The sequence below is a fragment of the Silene latifolia genome, chromosome X, assembly GCF_048544455.1.
Source record: "Silene latifolia isolate original U9 population chromosome X, ASM4854445v1, whole genome shotgun sequence".
NCBI classification, from domain to species: Eukaryota; Viridiplantae; Streptophyta; class Magnoliopsida; order Caryophyllales; family Caryophyllaceae; genus Silene; species Silene latifolia.
In genome coordinates this window covers 319,915,229-319,930,345 of record NC_133537.1, presented here as the reverse complement: position 1 = coordinate 319,930,345, position 15,117 = coordinate 319,915,229, and the positions used below count along the sequence as shown (strand labels likewise).

The window sequence follows — 15,117 nt, the reverse complement described above, 5'->3', positions numbered from 1 at the left end:
TTAAGTAATACAAAATTAAAAATTCTACAAATACCGCGCATTTATTGCGCGGGATCTAAACTAGTTACATACTATAAACGAAAACAATTCGTCTTATTGAAGACGGACACTATCCGTCACAAGTTGAAGACGGATAGTGGCTCTCTCACAAAATGCAAGTGGGAAGGCAAGCGGGGTATCCATTTCCCCCCACTTGCACTATCCATTTGCATTTTGTTAGAGGGACACTATCCGTCTTCAGCTTGTGACGGATAGTGTCCGTCTTCAATGAGGATTTGTGAAATGAAAATGTAAGAAAATAATTGAAATATGCAAATAATGAAAATGTAAAGAAATAACCGGGATAAAAGATTTTTTTTAATCTTATTAATTTTTCAAATTTTTAGGGTTGTATGAGATTTCCAATTTTTACTAAGGGTCAACCAAAAAAAAATCAATTTTTACGGACAAGTAGATCAGTATATCATAGTGACAAGTAGATCAGTATAAAACACATAATTGGATAACCTCAAAAAATACATAAACAAAAAAAATCCAAACAATTTGCTCAATGCAGAAACTTGGTCAGTTAACAAACACACGTGTGACTCAAACAACAATTGGTCTCCCTTGTGACGGGTTACCATTTGTGACGGATATTTTGTGAGATAAAATGGTAACAAAATGGGTTAGTGGAGAAAGGGGACCACATAAATAGTGTTGCAGAGAGAGAAAAAGTGGGTACATTGTGAGGTAAAATGGTATCCGTCTTCAGCTTGTGACGGATATGTCATGTCTTCAATGAGAATTTGTGCTCAAACAAACACCACCAAATAAATTCCCATAAATCTTCCCTGATAAAATAATAAAAAAAATTCTCAACTTTCATTGACATATTCGATTATTCTCAACCAATTACTTTCCCAAATACCCATTTCTCCCCTCTTCACCCTAATTTAGACGATATTAGTAAAACTGGGGCGATAAAAAAACGGCACTGTAAAACAATGAGGGGGTCATTTGGAGGAAGCTATGGTTTAGGAAGGAATGGTGGGTCCTTTAATGGTGGTGGTGGAGATGGTATGATGAGGACTATTGGTAGAGTTATGAGAACTAGGATTAATGGTGTTCAAGACCCTTTTCCTTCTTCTTCAAATAGTAATAATAATAGTACTATTTCTTCTAGTGCAAAAAGATCATCTACTCCTCCAAAAACTAGGGGTAATAATGGTAATAATAATAATAATAATAAGTTGATTATATCTTCCTCACAAAATAATAATAGTGGTCAATTTCCTGTATCTGCTGCTTGGAGTTCATGTCCTTATATTGTAGGGAGTGATGATGTTGTTAATGGTGGGATTGATGAAGGGTGGGAGTGTTTGGAAGATTTTTATGATCCTGTTTTTGGACTTGTTCCTACTAATCATGAGGTTAAAAATGCCATTTTCTCTGTTCAACAGTAAGTTATTTGCTAGTAATTATTTTGATAGCGACACCGTCTCAATTATTTGTTTACTTTGTATTCCGTATTATGTATTGTTCTGATTGCTTAAAGTTTTTGTCTTTATGGACTTGTGTGAGTATTCATTGGTCATTTACCTAGTATGACAAGATGGTCGGATGTATGCAGTCTTGGTAGATAGATGAGACAAAAGTAGAATGCTTAGGGTTTAGGAAAAAGCTTGTCCCATCTATGTAAATGGGATCCAATTTGACTTATTTCAAGCTTAAGACGAATATGCGTCTCTTTAAAAGAGCTAATTGGTTTTATATATTGTTCTAGTTACTTCCAAGTTCTAGTCTTTATCGATTATTTAGGTAGCATGACTAGATGGTCAGATGTACGCAGTCTTGGTAGATAATTTCGGGTAGTAACTTGCTCTTGGTAGAAATTTTAGACACACAATATGCTGTCTCTGTTGAGTCAATTGTTAACTTTTTATTGTTCATTGCAAAGAGTATTTGAATTAAAGGTAAACAAATGTGTGAGACTGATGGTGTATTGGCAGATTGGTGTTTTTGTCATAGTGTCAACAAGACAAAGGTGTGTACTTTATGTACACAAGTAGTACTATAAGGTAACATGAATTTAATGGGGTTGAAAGTTTGAAATGTGGGGCTATTCATATAAATGTGTGAGTAATTTGTAGAATGTTTTCGGTATGTCCTTCAGGTGTACCATAGGTGATAGGTCCATATTCATTGTAGATGTTGGGTACGTTTGGACAATTTAAAGTCAAATGATGGGGCGGTACTTATAATCGTCAAAACTGCCTTTAATGTTCTGGTTCCACTACAACAACAACATTACCTCAGAGCCTCTAATGGCTCCCGCAAATTGCCGGGTAAGGGGGGGTCGGATGTATGCAGCCTTACCCTTGTGTTAGAAATACAAAGAGGCTGTTTCCGAATGTTCTGGTTCCACTAAGGGAAAAAAATTATATTGGCTGAAAATGCATTTTTTAAAAGTCGAGAGGAAAAATGGTCTCGGACTAAAACCATTAATCCATTGCACTCTTCAATACGAGCATTGGGTATTTATGATGTTCTTTTAGTTGGGGAACGGTGGGAATTTGAGATTTCTTGGAGAACTTGTTTCATTTTTAAGTTTGGCTAGTTTCTGAAGTTGTTATTCCGTGCAATGTTACCCTTGTAAGAAACCAATTTGTCCCTTTTGCTCAAGTTACTCCACTTTTGGATTGATATGAAAATGAATCTTTCACGGACTAAAGTGTTAAAAATCTTAATGTGCAGGGCTAGATTTGTACAAAACTTTTTTGTTCTTACTTCCAAGTTTTTATCTTTCTAGAATTGGAATTCATTGGTCATCGACCCCGTATAACGAGATGGTCGGACTCGATAATTTTGGGAAGTTACTTGTTCTTGGTAGATATCTTAGAAACACTTATTTTTACAGATTGGTGTTTTTGTCAATAATGCCAACAAGATAAGGCTTTGACTCTTTTTTTACCCTAAGAATGTGTAGTAGTACTATTGGGTAAAATGAATTTTATGGGGCTGTAAATTCTTAGGCGAGATATTGCGAGCCATTATGGCAAGATTGTCGGGATTGTGTTCCCATCCGGTTTTTGTAAATATTATGTGGCACATCAAAGTGTATGAATTGTTAGTAATTCAAAGATATGGAATTGGTGCAATCCAGAATAACACATCAAAGTGTATTACTGCTGTATTTGCTTTCCAATTCGTGTTATTCTATATTGCACCAATTCCATAGCTTAATGAGATATCGAAAACTCCCCAAAATTTGTGTTATTCTGTATTGTTATATGGGTCGTTCATCTAAATCAATATCAATATATATAACTAAAGGAGGCTTTTTTTCTAATTATACTATTAGCATTAGAATTAGGAGATAATTAATTGTTTATAATTTTTCTATTATAATTAGGAATATAATTTTCCTATTAGAAATGAAAATTAATTAATTATTTTACAATTTTCCGATTAGAAGTAGGAAATAAATTAACAATTTATTAAGGCTTTTTTTTTCTAATTATACTATTAGAATTAGGAGATAATAATCATTTAAATTTTTTCTATTATAATTAGGAATATGATTTTTCTATTAGAAATGAGAATTAATTAATTATTTTACAATTTTATTATTAGAAACAGGAAATAAATTAATTATCTGCAATTTATTAATATTAAAAAAATATTCCCCTACGTCTTTTGTTATTGCTAATGTCATATACTCATATTTAATTATACATAATACGAAGTTTATTTTTCAAATGTCATATGTATTTCTCCTACTAATTTTAAAGTTACTTCCCTCACAATACACTTCAACTTCTATTGATAATTTATTATTATATTATTTACATTCATTTGTCATTATATAAAAGTATATTAATCAAAATTTAAATAAGATATTCACAAATTATTGATAAGTACAAAGTTTGATATCTATTTTTCAAGGAGTATTAAAAGATAAAGAAAGTTGCTGCTAATTTGTGAATCGAAATATAATATTATGACAAATGAGTAAATGTTTTGAAAAACTTTATTGTGCGATTGTTTTACAATTTAAAATAAAAATGGTACCACGAGTAATAAAATAGATTTGAATGAGGCTTGAAGGTAAATTAGATACACTTATTATAGAAATATGTATAAGGTTAAGATTCAATTCAAGGAACGATCAACATTATTAAAAAAAAAAAAAGTCATGAAAACCAAATAAAAGGGTAAGAGTAGTCTTTCCCTAACATAGTGAAGACCGTCTCTCTCAAGCTTTTCTTCTGATAAATTTGCATGCATAAAAAACGGTACTATTCAATTATATGGAGCAAACTAATTATTGTTAATGCTATATATTTTCTTCTTTTTTGTGTAAATTGAGCACATCATCACTATAATTTAGAGAGAGATACGAATTGGGGAAGGGTAAGACATATTCGTCATGTATAATAAGATGCTTTAACCACTTTTAGGCAAAAATATAAAAATAAATAAAAGAATTTAAACCTAAAAGAGGGTCACATACTTGCCAAATCTTCTATAGTTCTTTACCGCATTAATATTCTCATGAAGTTTAAGACATTTATTTCATATTAATAAAAAAATGATTATACTGTTTCGTACAATTTGTGATTTATAACTTTTAGCTAACTTATTTGAACTTGCTTAAATTTATATATTTTAAGTGAAGAATATTTATTATAAATATGATAAAGATAAAGTTTGATCTTTTATTTTCTCAGAGTTTAAAAAAAACTCAATTTTTATTTTCTTATAATATACTAATTAAAGGTCATAATGTAAAACAGGAAATTACAACACAATCTACTATTTCAATATGTCGATGATCAACACTCAAAATAGCACATTTGTTATTTAAATAGTGTAAAAACTCTCAAAATGCTAGAAAAAAATGTTCAATCTGTCGTTATCAAACAAAACCCAAGTTTCTGCATTTTTTTGTCATGTTCAACTTAATCTTTACGGGATGTAAAAATGATGAAGTTCAGAAAGTAGCAAATAGTTTTCTGTTAGTTAGATGGACTTTTCAAGAGAGAGATGAAAGCTTTGCATTTTAGACCGTTTTATGTGTGAACCGAAGGGATTAAGTAGTGGGCTAAAGGTTATTTCGAGTGGGAATGAGGTTGATTGCGAGGAGTTGGTTGACTAAAATTTTTCCTTACTAGATCTAGAAAGGGGATAATAATTATGAGATAATAAAATTTGAAAAAAAAGTGACAATATAAATGAGATGGAGGTACTAAGATTTATATATGCAAAATGAAATAAATAGCAAAGTTCGTGTATATATTTAATATTCAAACTTATTCAATTTACAAACATAGTACCCAAACACTTTGTTTAAGTATTTGGAATGGAGGTAGGGGAGGGGATGAGAAAAAGACTAGGAAGGGAAAGGGAGAGAGATAAGAGGGAAGATTGCTTCTTAAACTTTTGATCTTTGTTGAAGGAGAAATAAATTGTCTTCGATAAGGGAGACGAGGATCCATATATATCATCCGGAGTAAATTGGTGTTTCATGGAGGTGAATGTGATTTATGACTTCTTAAATGTAAAACGTAGCAAAAAGGTAGTGATAGTGGTAGTGGATTGTTGGTTGTTTCAAGTAGTAAGAACTAATCACAGTGGCTGGTGTTTTATTTTGCGGGTAAATTAGTGGGGTGGAGGGAGAGTGCATTTGTGGAAGGGTGATGAGTTTAACGAGGATAGTGATAATAAATAAGGTTATTTATCAGCAAAATATCGTTTGCATTAAAACATATAGGTAACATGAATAATAACAAGAAACCTCAAAAGATCATATTGATAAACTTAATCTTGACCCCATCAATCCAAATTAAATTAAAATCTTAATTCTAACAACATTGTCGAGAGCAAGAGTTAGTTTCCATTGGATTGTGGATTTTTCTAGAAGTAGGGGTTTAGTTTTTCACTTGGTTGGATAAATTTGAGAGAAGTTTCGAAAATAAGGATCGATCTTTCAAGGGATGAGATTGTTTTAGATCATGTGTGTGAATAGGGAAGAAAAATAGGGGTCTGCGTGAAGGATTTTGCTTCAAATGAGAAGATGAGGGGCAAGACTATTGTTATAGGGGGGTGTCATAAGTAGCCCCAACCATGTAGTATTGCGTTGGAATTTGGTTCACATTCAAAGGTACGTCTATAGTTTGACCGGGAGATATAACATTTAACTACCTGTAAATGTTTTTACGTAACTACCATTTGACCCAACAATGATTATTGTTTTCCTTGACTAATTGAAAAACAAACAGGTATTAATGAACAAATTTTAAAAACCTATTTGCTGCATCTATTTGAGCTTGATTTGGCCTTCACCTTATCGGATCATCTTAGTTTTTTCTAGAAGTAGGGGTTTAGTTTTTCACTTGGTTGGATAAATTTGAGATAAGTTTCGGAGACAAGGATCGATCTTTCAAGGGATGAGATTGTTTTAGATCATGTGTGTGAATAGGGAAAAAAAATAGAGGTTTGAGTGAATGATTTTGTTTCAAATGAGAAGATGGGGGCCAAGACTATTGCTATAGAGAGAGAGGGGGTGTTCATAAGCAGCCCTAGCCATGTAGTATTGCGTTGGAATTTGGTTCACAACTTCACATTCAAACGTACTTCTATAGTTTTACCGCGAGATATAACATTCTAACTACCTCTAAATGTTTTTACATAATTACAATTTGATCAAACAATGATTAAATTATGGTTGTTAGTCGAAAGAAGGAGATTTTTTGCATCATTAAGTTGATTATGCAGAGTAGAATATTATTGTTTTCCTTGACCAATTGAAAAATAAACGTATTATTGATGAACAAATTCTAAAAACTATCAGTTCAAGTATCATATATGTAAACTTCATATTGGTTTTATTTTCCTAAAAAAAAGTATTTTATTAATCAAACACTCTTTTATTCTTATGTAAATATTATGTTAACGGGAATTATTTATTGGTCATGCGGCATACATAAAATCTTAGACATGAACGATGTACTATATGTCTATATTCCATTTTATTGTGAAATTTATCACATATTATTTTAATATCCGAACGCACGCGAAAAAAAACTAGTAAGTGAGTAATTTGGAGTAGAATAATGTTTTGGGACTTGGATATATTAACCATGTGATCCAGGTATACCATAGTCCTTGTAGATGTTGGGCATGTATGGAAAACCAAAATTCAAATGAGAGGGGCAGTACGCCGGTGCTTGTAAGCATCAAAACCGCCCTTAATGTTCTGTTTCACTAAAAGGAAAAATTTACATTGGATGAATAAGCATTTTCTAAAAGTCTGGAGGAAAAATGGTGTCGGACTCGAAACCATTAGTCCATTGCACTCTTGGATACGAGCAGTAGGCATTTATGATGGTTTTTTGTTGCGGCAGGGGAGAGTTTGAGGTGAACTTTTGTTACATTTTCATGTTTGGCTAGTTGCTGAAGTTTCAATTGCGTGCAATTTTACACTAGTAAGATTGTCCCTTTTTGCTCAAGTTACCGCACTTTTGGGTTGATTTGGAAATGATTCTAGCATGGATCTAGGTGTTGAAAATCTTAAATGTAAATGGTGAACTTTCTCTGGTTGTCTGGTTGGTGAACTTTCTCTGGTTGTCTGGTTGCTTTTAATTTTGTACAATGGTAGAGAGTCGTCACGTTTTTCATTTTTGACGGGGCCAAAGACTTGTGATGTTCAGCTTTAGAATAGGTTGAAGCAAAGCAAAATGTCTGACTAAACTCTCTACGCTTCCTGTCGTAAAGTGCCATAGCGCACATATCACTCATGTAATAGTTGCGACTGTCGTCTTCATGTCCCCTATAGATTTTTGGGGTTTAGCCACCTCCATGTACCTGAAATAATCCTTTTTTCAAATCTCAAAAGAGACGTCACGTTCATGTGGCTTTCTTATCTTACTTGTATATTCACTACTCATTTATTGTGGTTTTCTATCCTTTTTTTTCCCTTCTTCATTACTTTAACGGTCATTCATTGTTCAAGATGTTGATTCATGTTAGCCGACCCCAAGTCGGCTCTGTCGCTGTTGTATAGATTTTTCCTGACATATTTACTTTTCTTTGTAGATTCCTTCACCCGGAGGAAATAATTAATGATGTAGACAATGACATGTCTGGCCAGATCACAAGCGCCACAGATGTACTGCAAAGAGCGTCCTCAACAGGATCAGAGCTGGATTGGATTGAGCCATCAATGCAGCTTTATAATCGGAGATTAGCCAATTCTTATGGATGGGAGAAAGTCTATGATGCTTTTCATCTCTTGCAGACTGAGCCAAGCGTTCAGGTAGTTAGTTATGTATGCGGATTTATGATTGCGAATCACTACTCTTACTGAAGTAAATCCTGTTGACAGAATAAAAACTTTTATATACCTTAACCATGGAGTAAAGCATGCATAGTTGGTCAAAATAAAGTCTTTTGGGGACATTGAACTTGGTTTAAAATCTTCGTGCTATAATATGTTAGTATGTTACGTTTCAAATTTTCAATATAGTCTTATTCTTGTGTATATGACTTTGGTAACAACTAGCGACATTACTCCCGTGCCTGAAGGCTCATGCCTATGGGCTACGGCTAGGCATAAAGGGTTGGATAATCAGCCTAGCGTATTACTTATTATATTGATTAGATAAATTAACTCGTACGTCATGATGATCCATACTGAAAACTGCATTGCGGATTGAATCAACTGGATGCTACTTCATAATATACAAGTCTACGGCATTTTTAGCCAGTCAATTTTATGACTCCATCATATTATAACTCCAATTAAAAATGAGTATTTGGCTCGGTAGGAAATGGAAAACCCATGTAAAGTGTAGAGGACGTATCAAAGGTTAATACGGAAAATTGTGAACTTTTATGTGGAAATTTTGGTTGTTTTCTGAAAGAGTTAAAACTGCTCAGAAAATGGTGGTATCATTGTCGTCTGACAAAGCTGTATGGGATGCTGTTTTGAACAATGAGACCGTACGAGAGATTAGGGATTTGTACCTCAACGGTTAGTGTTTTTCATTCCCAAATTTTCCCTAATGGCTTCAGCTTTCAATTTTCACCGTCTGTTTTACCAAATATGTTGGAGAATTTCCTTCTGAATTTTATTTCATTTTCACGACCTTTGTTTCATTATGTGCAGCTGCGGAAGCCAGTCATTTGAACCCTGATAACAATTCCGATGCCTTAAAAGAGAACTCAAATGTTCTAAAGTGGATAATGGACCATGTGAAGGGCAAATTGATGGAAGTTGTCGGAAATATAACACAACTCATAGGAGGTATATTCAATCCCCCTAGTCCGGACAAAGCAGAAGAATCTCTTGCTTTCTCGGAGAAGCTCAAGTCATCGTTTCTGCTCACCATTCTGGTACTACTGATTGTGGTGGTTACTCGTGGAAGCAAGGCTTGATCATTCCTAATTTGTTGACATTACCAGCAGGTCTTTTGGTTGTTGATGTGTGTATGTTGACATTACCAGCAGGTCTTTTGGTGGTTGATGTGTGTATTAGGAAACCTTTCAGAATAGTGTCGGATTTCGAAAACTTGTATATAGTCTGTTTCTGCATCCATAATGGCTTTAACTAGTCAGTCATTCCAACAATTCCAAGTTGGTTACTTTGAATGTTGTATCTGGATTGGGATAATAATCTTCTGATTAGTCTGCTGCTTTCGAAAACTTGGATATACCATGTACAATTTGGAAAACTAAAATTTTCACGTAAAATTTTACTTTTATTTTCATGGTTAATAATCTAAGGGTAGAGGTTGAAACTTTAATTTGTCAATATTTTTTGCTTAAAATTTCACCTTTACTTGTATTTGAGTCGATTTTCAAAACATCTCATATTAAATTATCAATATAATGCAAAACTAATTTAGTTATTAATTATAAATATTAGTTATATTCATATAACTAGTATAGAGCCCGTGCTAAAGCACGGTATTTTAGAATGTCATGTGTAGAGAACTTAACAATTAGAGCTAATAATAATAATATATAAATAAACTTTGAATTTTATTTGTAATTATCTACAATTGTTAATGTGTAAAAATATTAAGAATTAAAATAAAATGAATTTTACATTTTTACTCAGAATAAGTTTATGATTAAAAAAAGAAGATTGTTAGTTTAATTACAAAAACTTATGCTTATTTTTACGCATTTGAAGCATATAACTATTTTTGTAATTTTTGTTACAATATACGGAGTAACAATTTAAACGGAGTAAAAAATTTAAAGAATAAAAAAGTGAAAAGCACACACTGATTTTAATAATATGAGTAAAATCTGCATATGTTTTAAATAGAAAATTTACGACATTTAAAATACATATATTTGACTAATGAGATAATAATGAATGAAATAAATTTGGCCCAACTATTGAAGTTGCGGTGTTTGATAAGATACTTTGACACATAAAGACCATATATTAGGTCCAATACATATCTAGATAAAGTTAGGCCCAATTTCTAGTTAAAAGCATTTATGCGGGAAAATTTTCAGTTTTCTTATTCTTTTAGTTTAAGAGGGATGAGACTTATCTATTTAATAAGGGTGATTTCTTTACATATGGCTATTAGACAAGTTAATTCCCTCTATATAGCTAATTGAAACATAATTCCCTACATATAGTGGAGTTAGGTTTGGATAACCCAATAGAAAACTATGTAAAATATGAAAACTTCAATTTTCCTTGAGTAAGGACTTAGGAAAAATTTATTCCCTATATATTGTCTCTTTAATTAAAGTCTAATAAGATATAGTATTTTATAATTTATTCGCACAGAATTTTATACTCTATAATATTAGAATTAGAATCACAATTATGATAAGTGAATGTAAAGTATCTTATTTTTTGTTACATATACAAATTATTTACATATTGTGTAAATTTATCCCGACCAGTGACACATCTAACTTGACTTATATTCTAACCTGTATGACCTGACTCGAACCCCAACTTGACTGATTCATTTGACAGAGTCATTATTACTTTATTAGTATAACGTCAATACTTGAATTTTTGAAATATTGATACATTTTTACCGTACTTTTTTACATTTATGTGTAATTATATTTTATTAAAATATATTTTCTGAAATATTTAAGGTCAAACTTAAAAGTATATTTAATACATACAAGGCTAAATTTGGTGTAAATACAACTCGACAATATAAAAATTAGTAAAGCGGTGAACCAGTGTTTTGAGTAAAAATAAACTATAAATAAAATAAATTTTTAATTACTTAATATAAATGTGATTTAAAATTCTAGTAATTTATAATTTTATATGTGAAATAATTGAGATTGATTTTCTCATAAAAACTCAAATTAATGGAACAATATATTGAGAATAATTTTTTCACAAAACCTTACCCAGGAAAACTAAATTTGAATTATTTTCCATACCTTTGACATTGTGTTATCCAAACCTACTTTTAACTATATAGTGAGAATTATGTTTAAAGTAACTATATAGTGGGAATTAATATGTGTTGTAGCCATAAGTAAGGAAATCACCAATTTAATAATGAAGTTCACTAACTCAATTACTAATTACTCATTTATATTCTACTTCCTCCGTCCCGATCAATGATATGTTTACTTTTGGTTTTGGCACAGACCAAGAAAGAAGGAGCGGCTAATTATTAGATGACAAGTGACCAAATAGATTGCATATGATCAAATTTCTCATCAAATGCATTTCCAAAATAGAAAGATAAACAATTAACCCAAATTACTCAAAATAATATAGGTAAACAAATGGAGAGAGTACATAATAACTTAATAAGTCAGCTCACAATCAAACATGGCACATATTTTACATCCCAAGTCCAACTATAAGAAATCAATGATGCATAGCTCACCGAATACGTATCGTACGTATGACATCCAAAATTCCTACGCAATTGCTCTCCAATTTACATACCACCTGGCTTTGCTTAACACATTATCTTAAGTTAATTTCATTTCAACGTTACTTAAATCAATTATAAATCCGTCGTAACTTAAAACCGTGAAACAAGAAATTATGCTCTATAAAATCCCTTGATCAACAAAAACTCCCTTGCAATTCTTAAACCAACTTACTTTATTCAAAGAATCACATACATTTTTTAGCTAGAATTAATTTCCCAATGTCAATCCCTCCTCAACAAAATCACCTTAAATCATCCCATTACGCTAGCAAAAGCCTCCGAAATACCCATTCTTCGTACCGGGACCATTACTCTACCACAACGAGTACAAAACCAGACCCAGACGAAACTCGATTAATTCCAAATGCAAGACTCGCAACGTCTAATACTTCAATGCCAAACGACCCGTCCCTAAAATCAACATGGAGGCACCGGGCATGGGTAACTAGCGGGTTTATAACATTACTCATCACGCTAGCCAAGTCCCTAGCCACCTCAATTAAAACCCAAATATGGGTCGAACCCATATTATCCTTTCTAGCCGGGTACATATTAGCGGATCTTGGGTCCGGAGTTTACCATTGGGTAATTGACAATTATGGTGGGCCTAATACCCCATTAGTAGGGGCCCAAATTGAGGGCTTTCTACGACACCATAAGCAACCTTGGAGAATTACAAAGATCCAATTTGCTAACAACCTACACGAATTAGGCCGGGCCGTAACATTCACGGTCCTACCCATGGACCTCGTCCTCCATGACCCGACCAAATTGGCCTTTATCGGATCTTTAGCGGGTTTCGTTATGTTTAGCCAGCAATCTCATGCATGGTCCCATGTAACGAAGAGCAAGTTACCCAAAATTGTGGTGGTTTTACAAGACGTAGGAGTGTTGCTTCCGCGGTGGCTACATGCGGAACACCATCGTCCTCCTTATAATGGTAACTATTGTATAGTAAGTGGCTTATGTAACAAATTCTTGGATGAAAATAAGGTATTTGAGGTACTAGAAAAGGTGGTGTTTTATAAGTTTGGATTAAGGCCTAGGTCTTGGGATGAGCCTAGTTTCGAGCCGATTGAAGACGATGTTACTATCTCTTCCTCATAACCTTAGCAACGAATTTTCTTTTCACACACGTATATAGGATAGTGATAGGCGTCACCCTCTCACATGGGGTGAGTGGAGACCCCTTCAATTAAAAATGGTTGTGAGAGGGTGGCACCCAATTTGGGCGTCACCCGGTGACGCCCTATCACTATCCTATGTATATGTATATAGCTACACACATGCATATGTACATGCATACATACATACATACATGTTGAAATTATACTTGCGAATTGCAAGATGGTGTAATATTTTATAGTGTTGTAAACTTGTAATACTTATTTGAAAATATAATTACGAATTGCAAATGGTGTAACACTTGACTGACGTGCAACAGACCAACTACGATTTTAATTTTGGATATGATATCGGGTTTAATACATGAATTTTCGCATATATGATACGAATTTCTGTATATATGATACGTTTTTTTTTTTTAAATTGTATTGGGTATGAATCGAGCAAAACCAAAAACAGGTATAGGAATTCTGATACGGTTGATAATATAAGGCTATAAAGTCGCGTCACTTATATCAAATAATCCTAAGTTGCTACTAACCGTAACAGGTATCATATCCATGATCAAGATTACAAATTGCCTATAGTTGAGTTCAGATTATTACAGTCGCGAATTTGATTGAGTTTATTTAACTAAAATAATGAAATTTAAAGGTAATAATAATATATATAGAGTCTTGACTTTCGGATTCACTCGGAGTGAATTAAGGTTGAAGTAGTTATTTTCAATAATAACGATACTCCGGTGTATGATTAGTCCTCTCGGATCGTTAATCTACCATAAGCCACTTTCTAATGAGTTATCGCACCAGGCTCTTGATCTTAGGTTAAAGTTTACAATTGTTATAACAGAAGTAAGAAAAAACAAATAAAAAACATAAAAAGACAAAACGCACAGTGATATGTGAGGGGTTTTCAGATTACAGATTCAGACGGTATGATAAGCCTGACTGCTAGGTAGAGGCTTAAAGAGTTTATATAATAATCTCTAAGACCTAATACAGAATTATCTAATAAGGCTCAAAACAGACTTAGTCCAATAACAACTACGGATACCATTTAAATTTCGGACCCGCGTAGTCGTTCGAAGTGGCGACTAACATAATCAAGGCACAAACCCAACAATAATATTATAATTAACTATTGTGGCCTTAATAAGTCAAGTTAACAATTTGAACAACTATAATTAGTTATGAAGTGTCAATCTACTGATTTGTATTACTTCATTTCCAAGCATTTTGCCACTTTTTAAAGAAAGAGAAAGAAGATACTCCGTACAAGTTACAACAAACAAGATACACGTTTATTATTAAGTTAATTTTACAAGCATTATCATGTTGACATGATGCAAATATGTTTGAGTAATGGAGTTTGATTCAGGGTGATGTCGGGTGTAATGGAGTACAAGTATTAAGTTTCAAACGTAGGCGCCACATGCTATTTGTGTTTTTGTTTTTGTTTTTGTTTTTTCTTTCTACTTTTAGGGGAGTACTTTATTCTATTAGAAGTAATAATATTTTACATACCACAAAATTAATTCTATGCCTGATTAAATCGTATTGAATTTTCACTTTTGTTGGCTTGTAGAGTTGGATGGAGATGTCTTTTTTTTTTTTTTTTTTTTTCGGCAGCTGTAAAGAAAGGGTAAAACCGACACTAAGCACTCATGACGCTCTTCGCGAGATCATGAGCAACCTTATTAAAACGCCTAGGAATGAAGCTAAAACATAAACAATGAAAAAAAGGAAATAAAAGACTCATATCATCCAGGAGCCCTTTAGTGAGATGATGTTCCATCTCTACTCCCGCCAGTTGATGTAACAATTGTAGACAATCCGAAGAAACCTCCAGATGAAGAATCCCCCGTTCATGAGCCCATCCCAAGACCTCACGAAGGCCTAAAGTTTCAGCTTGTAACGCAGACTCCGCATTCACCTTTACACCTCTTGAAAAAACCGTTTCACCTTCATGATCATATGTCACCCACCCAATAGCTGCATTCCCTATTGATTTCTACCCCGCATCCACCCTAGCCTTAAATGAAAAACATAATGTTGCCCCT

The 15,117-nt window shown here is 33.0% G+C and overlaps 2 protein-coding genes across 2 annotated transcripts; both read left to right on the top strand.

Moving 5' to 3' along the window:
• The first annotated feature begins 807 nt into the window (after positions 1–807).
• Positions 808–9,687, top strand: LOC141617900 (uncharacterized). Its single transcript, XM_074435032.1, has 4 exons — positions 808–1,441; positions 8,080–8,299; positions 8,923–9,016; positions 9,152–9,687. The coding sequence occupies exons 1-4, from the start codon at positions 987–989 to the stop codon at positions 9,418–9,420; spliced, it is 1,038 nt and encodes a 345-aa protein (XP_074291133.1). The 5' UTR covers positions 808–986; the 3' UTR covers positions 9,421–9,687.
• Positions 9,688–12,066: 2,379 nt separating this feature from the next.
• LOC141622011 (fatty acid desaturase 4, chloroplastic-like) lies at positions 12,067–13,198 on the top strand. Its single transcript, XM_074438097.1, has one exon. The coding sequence runs from the start codon at positions 12,150–12,152 to the stop codon at positions 13,035–13,037; it is 888 nt and encodes a 295-aa protein (XP_074294198.1). The 5' UTR covers positions 12,067–12,149; the 3' UTR covers positions 13,038–13,198.
• Positions 13,199–15,117: the final 1,919 nt, after the last annotated feature.

Bases quoted from the DNA above. Each gene is read 5' to 3' on its own strand.
- LOC141622011 (XM_074438097.1), top strand. From the start codon at position 12,150: ATGTCAATCCCTCCTCAACAAAATCACCTTAAATCATCCCATTACGCT.
- LOC141617900 (XM_074435032.1), top strand. From the start codon at position 987: ATGAGGGGGTCATTTGGAGGAAGCTATGGTTTAGGAAGGAATGGTGGG. The intron at 1,442-8,079 runs GTAAGTTATTTG...TTTTCTTTGTAG, and splicing joins GCCATTTTCTCTGTTCAACA to ATTCCTTCACCCGGAGGAAA. The intron at 9,017-9,151 runs GTTAGTGTTTTT...CATTATGTGCAG, and splicing joins TAGGGATTTGTACCTCAACG to CTGCGGAAGCCAGTCATTTG.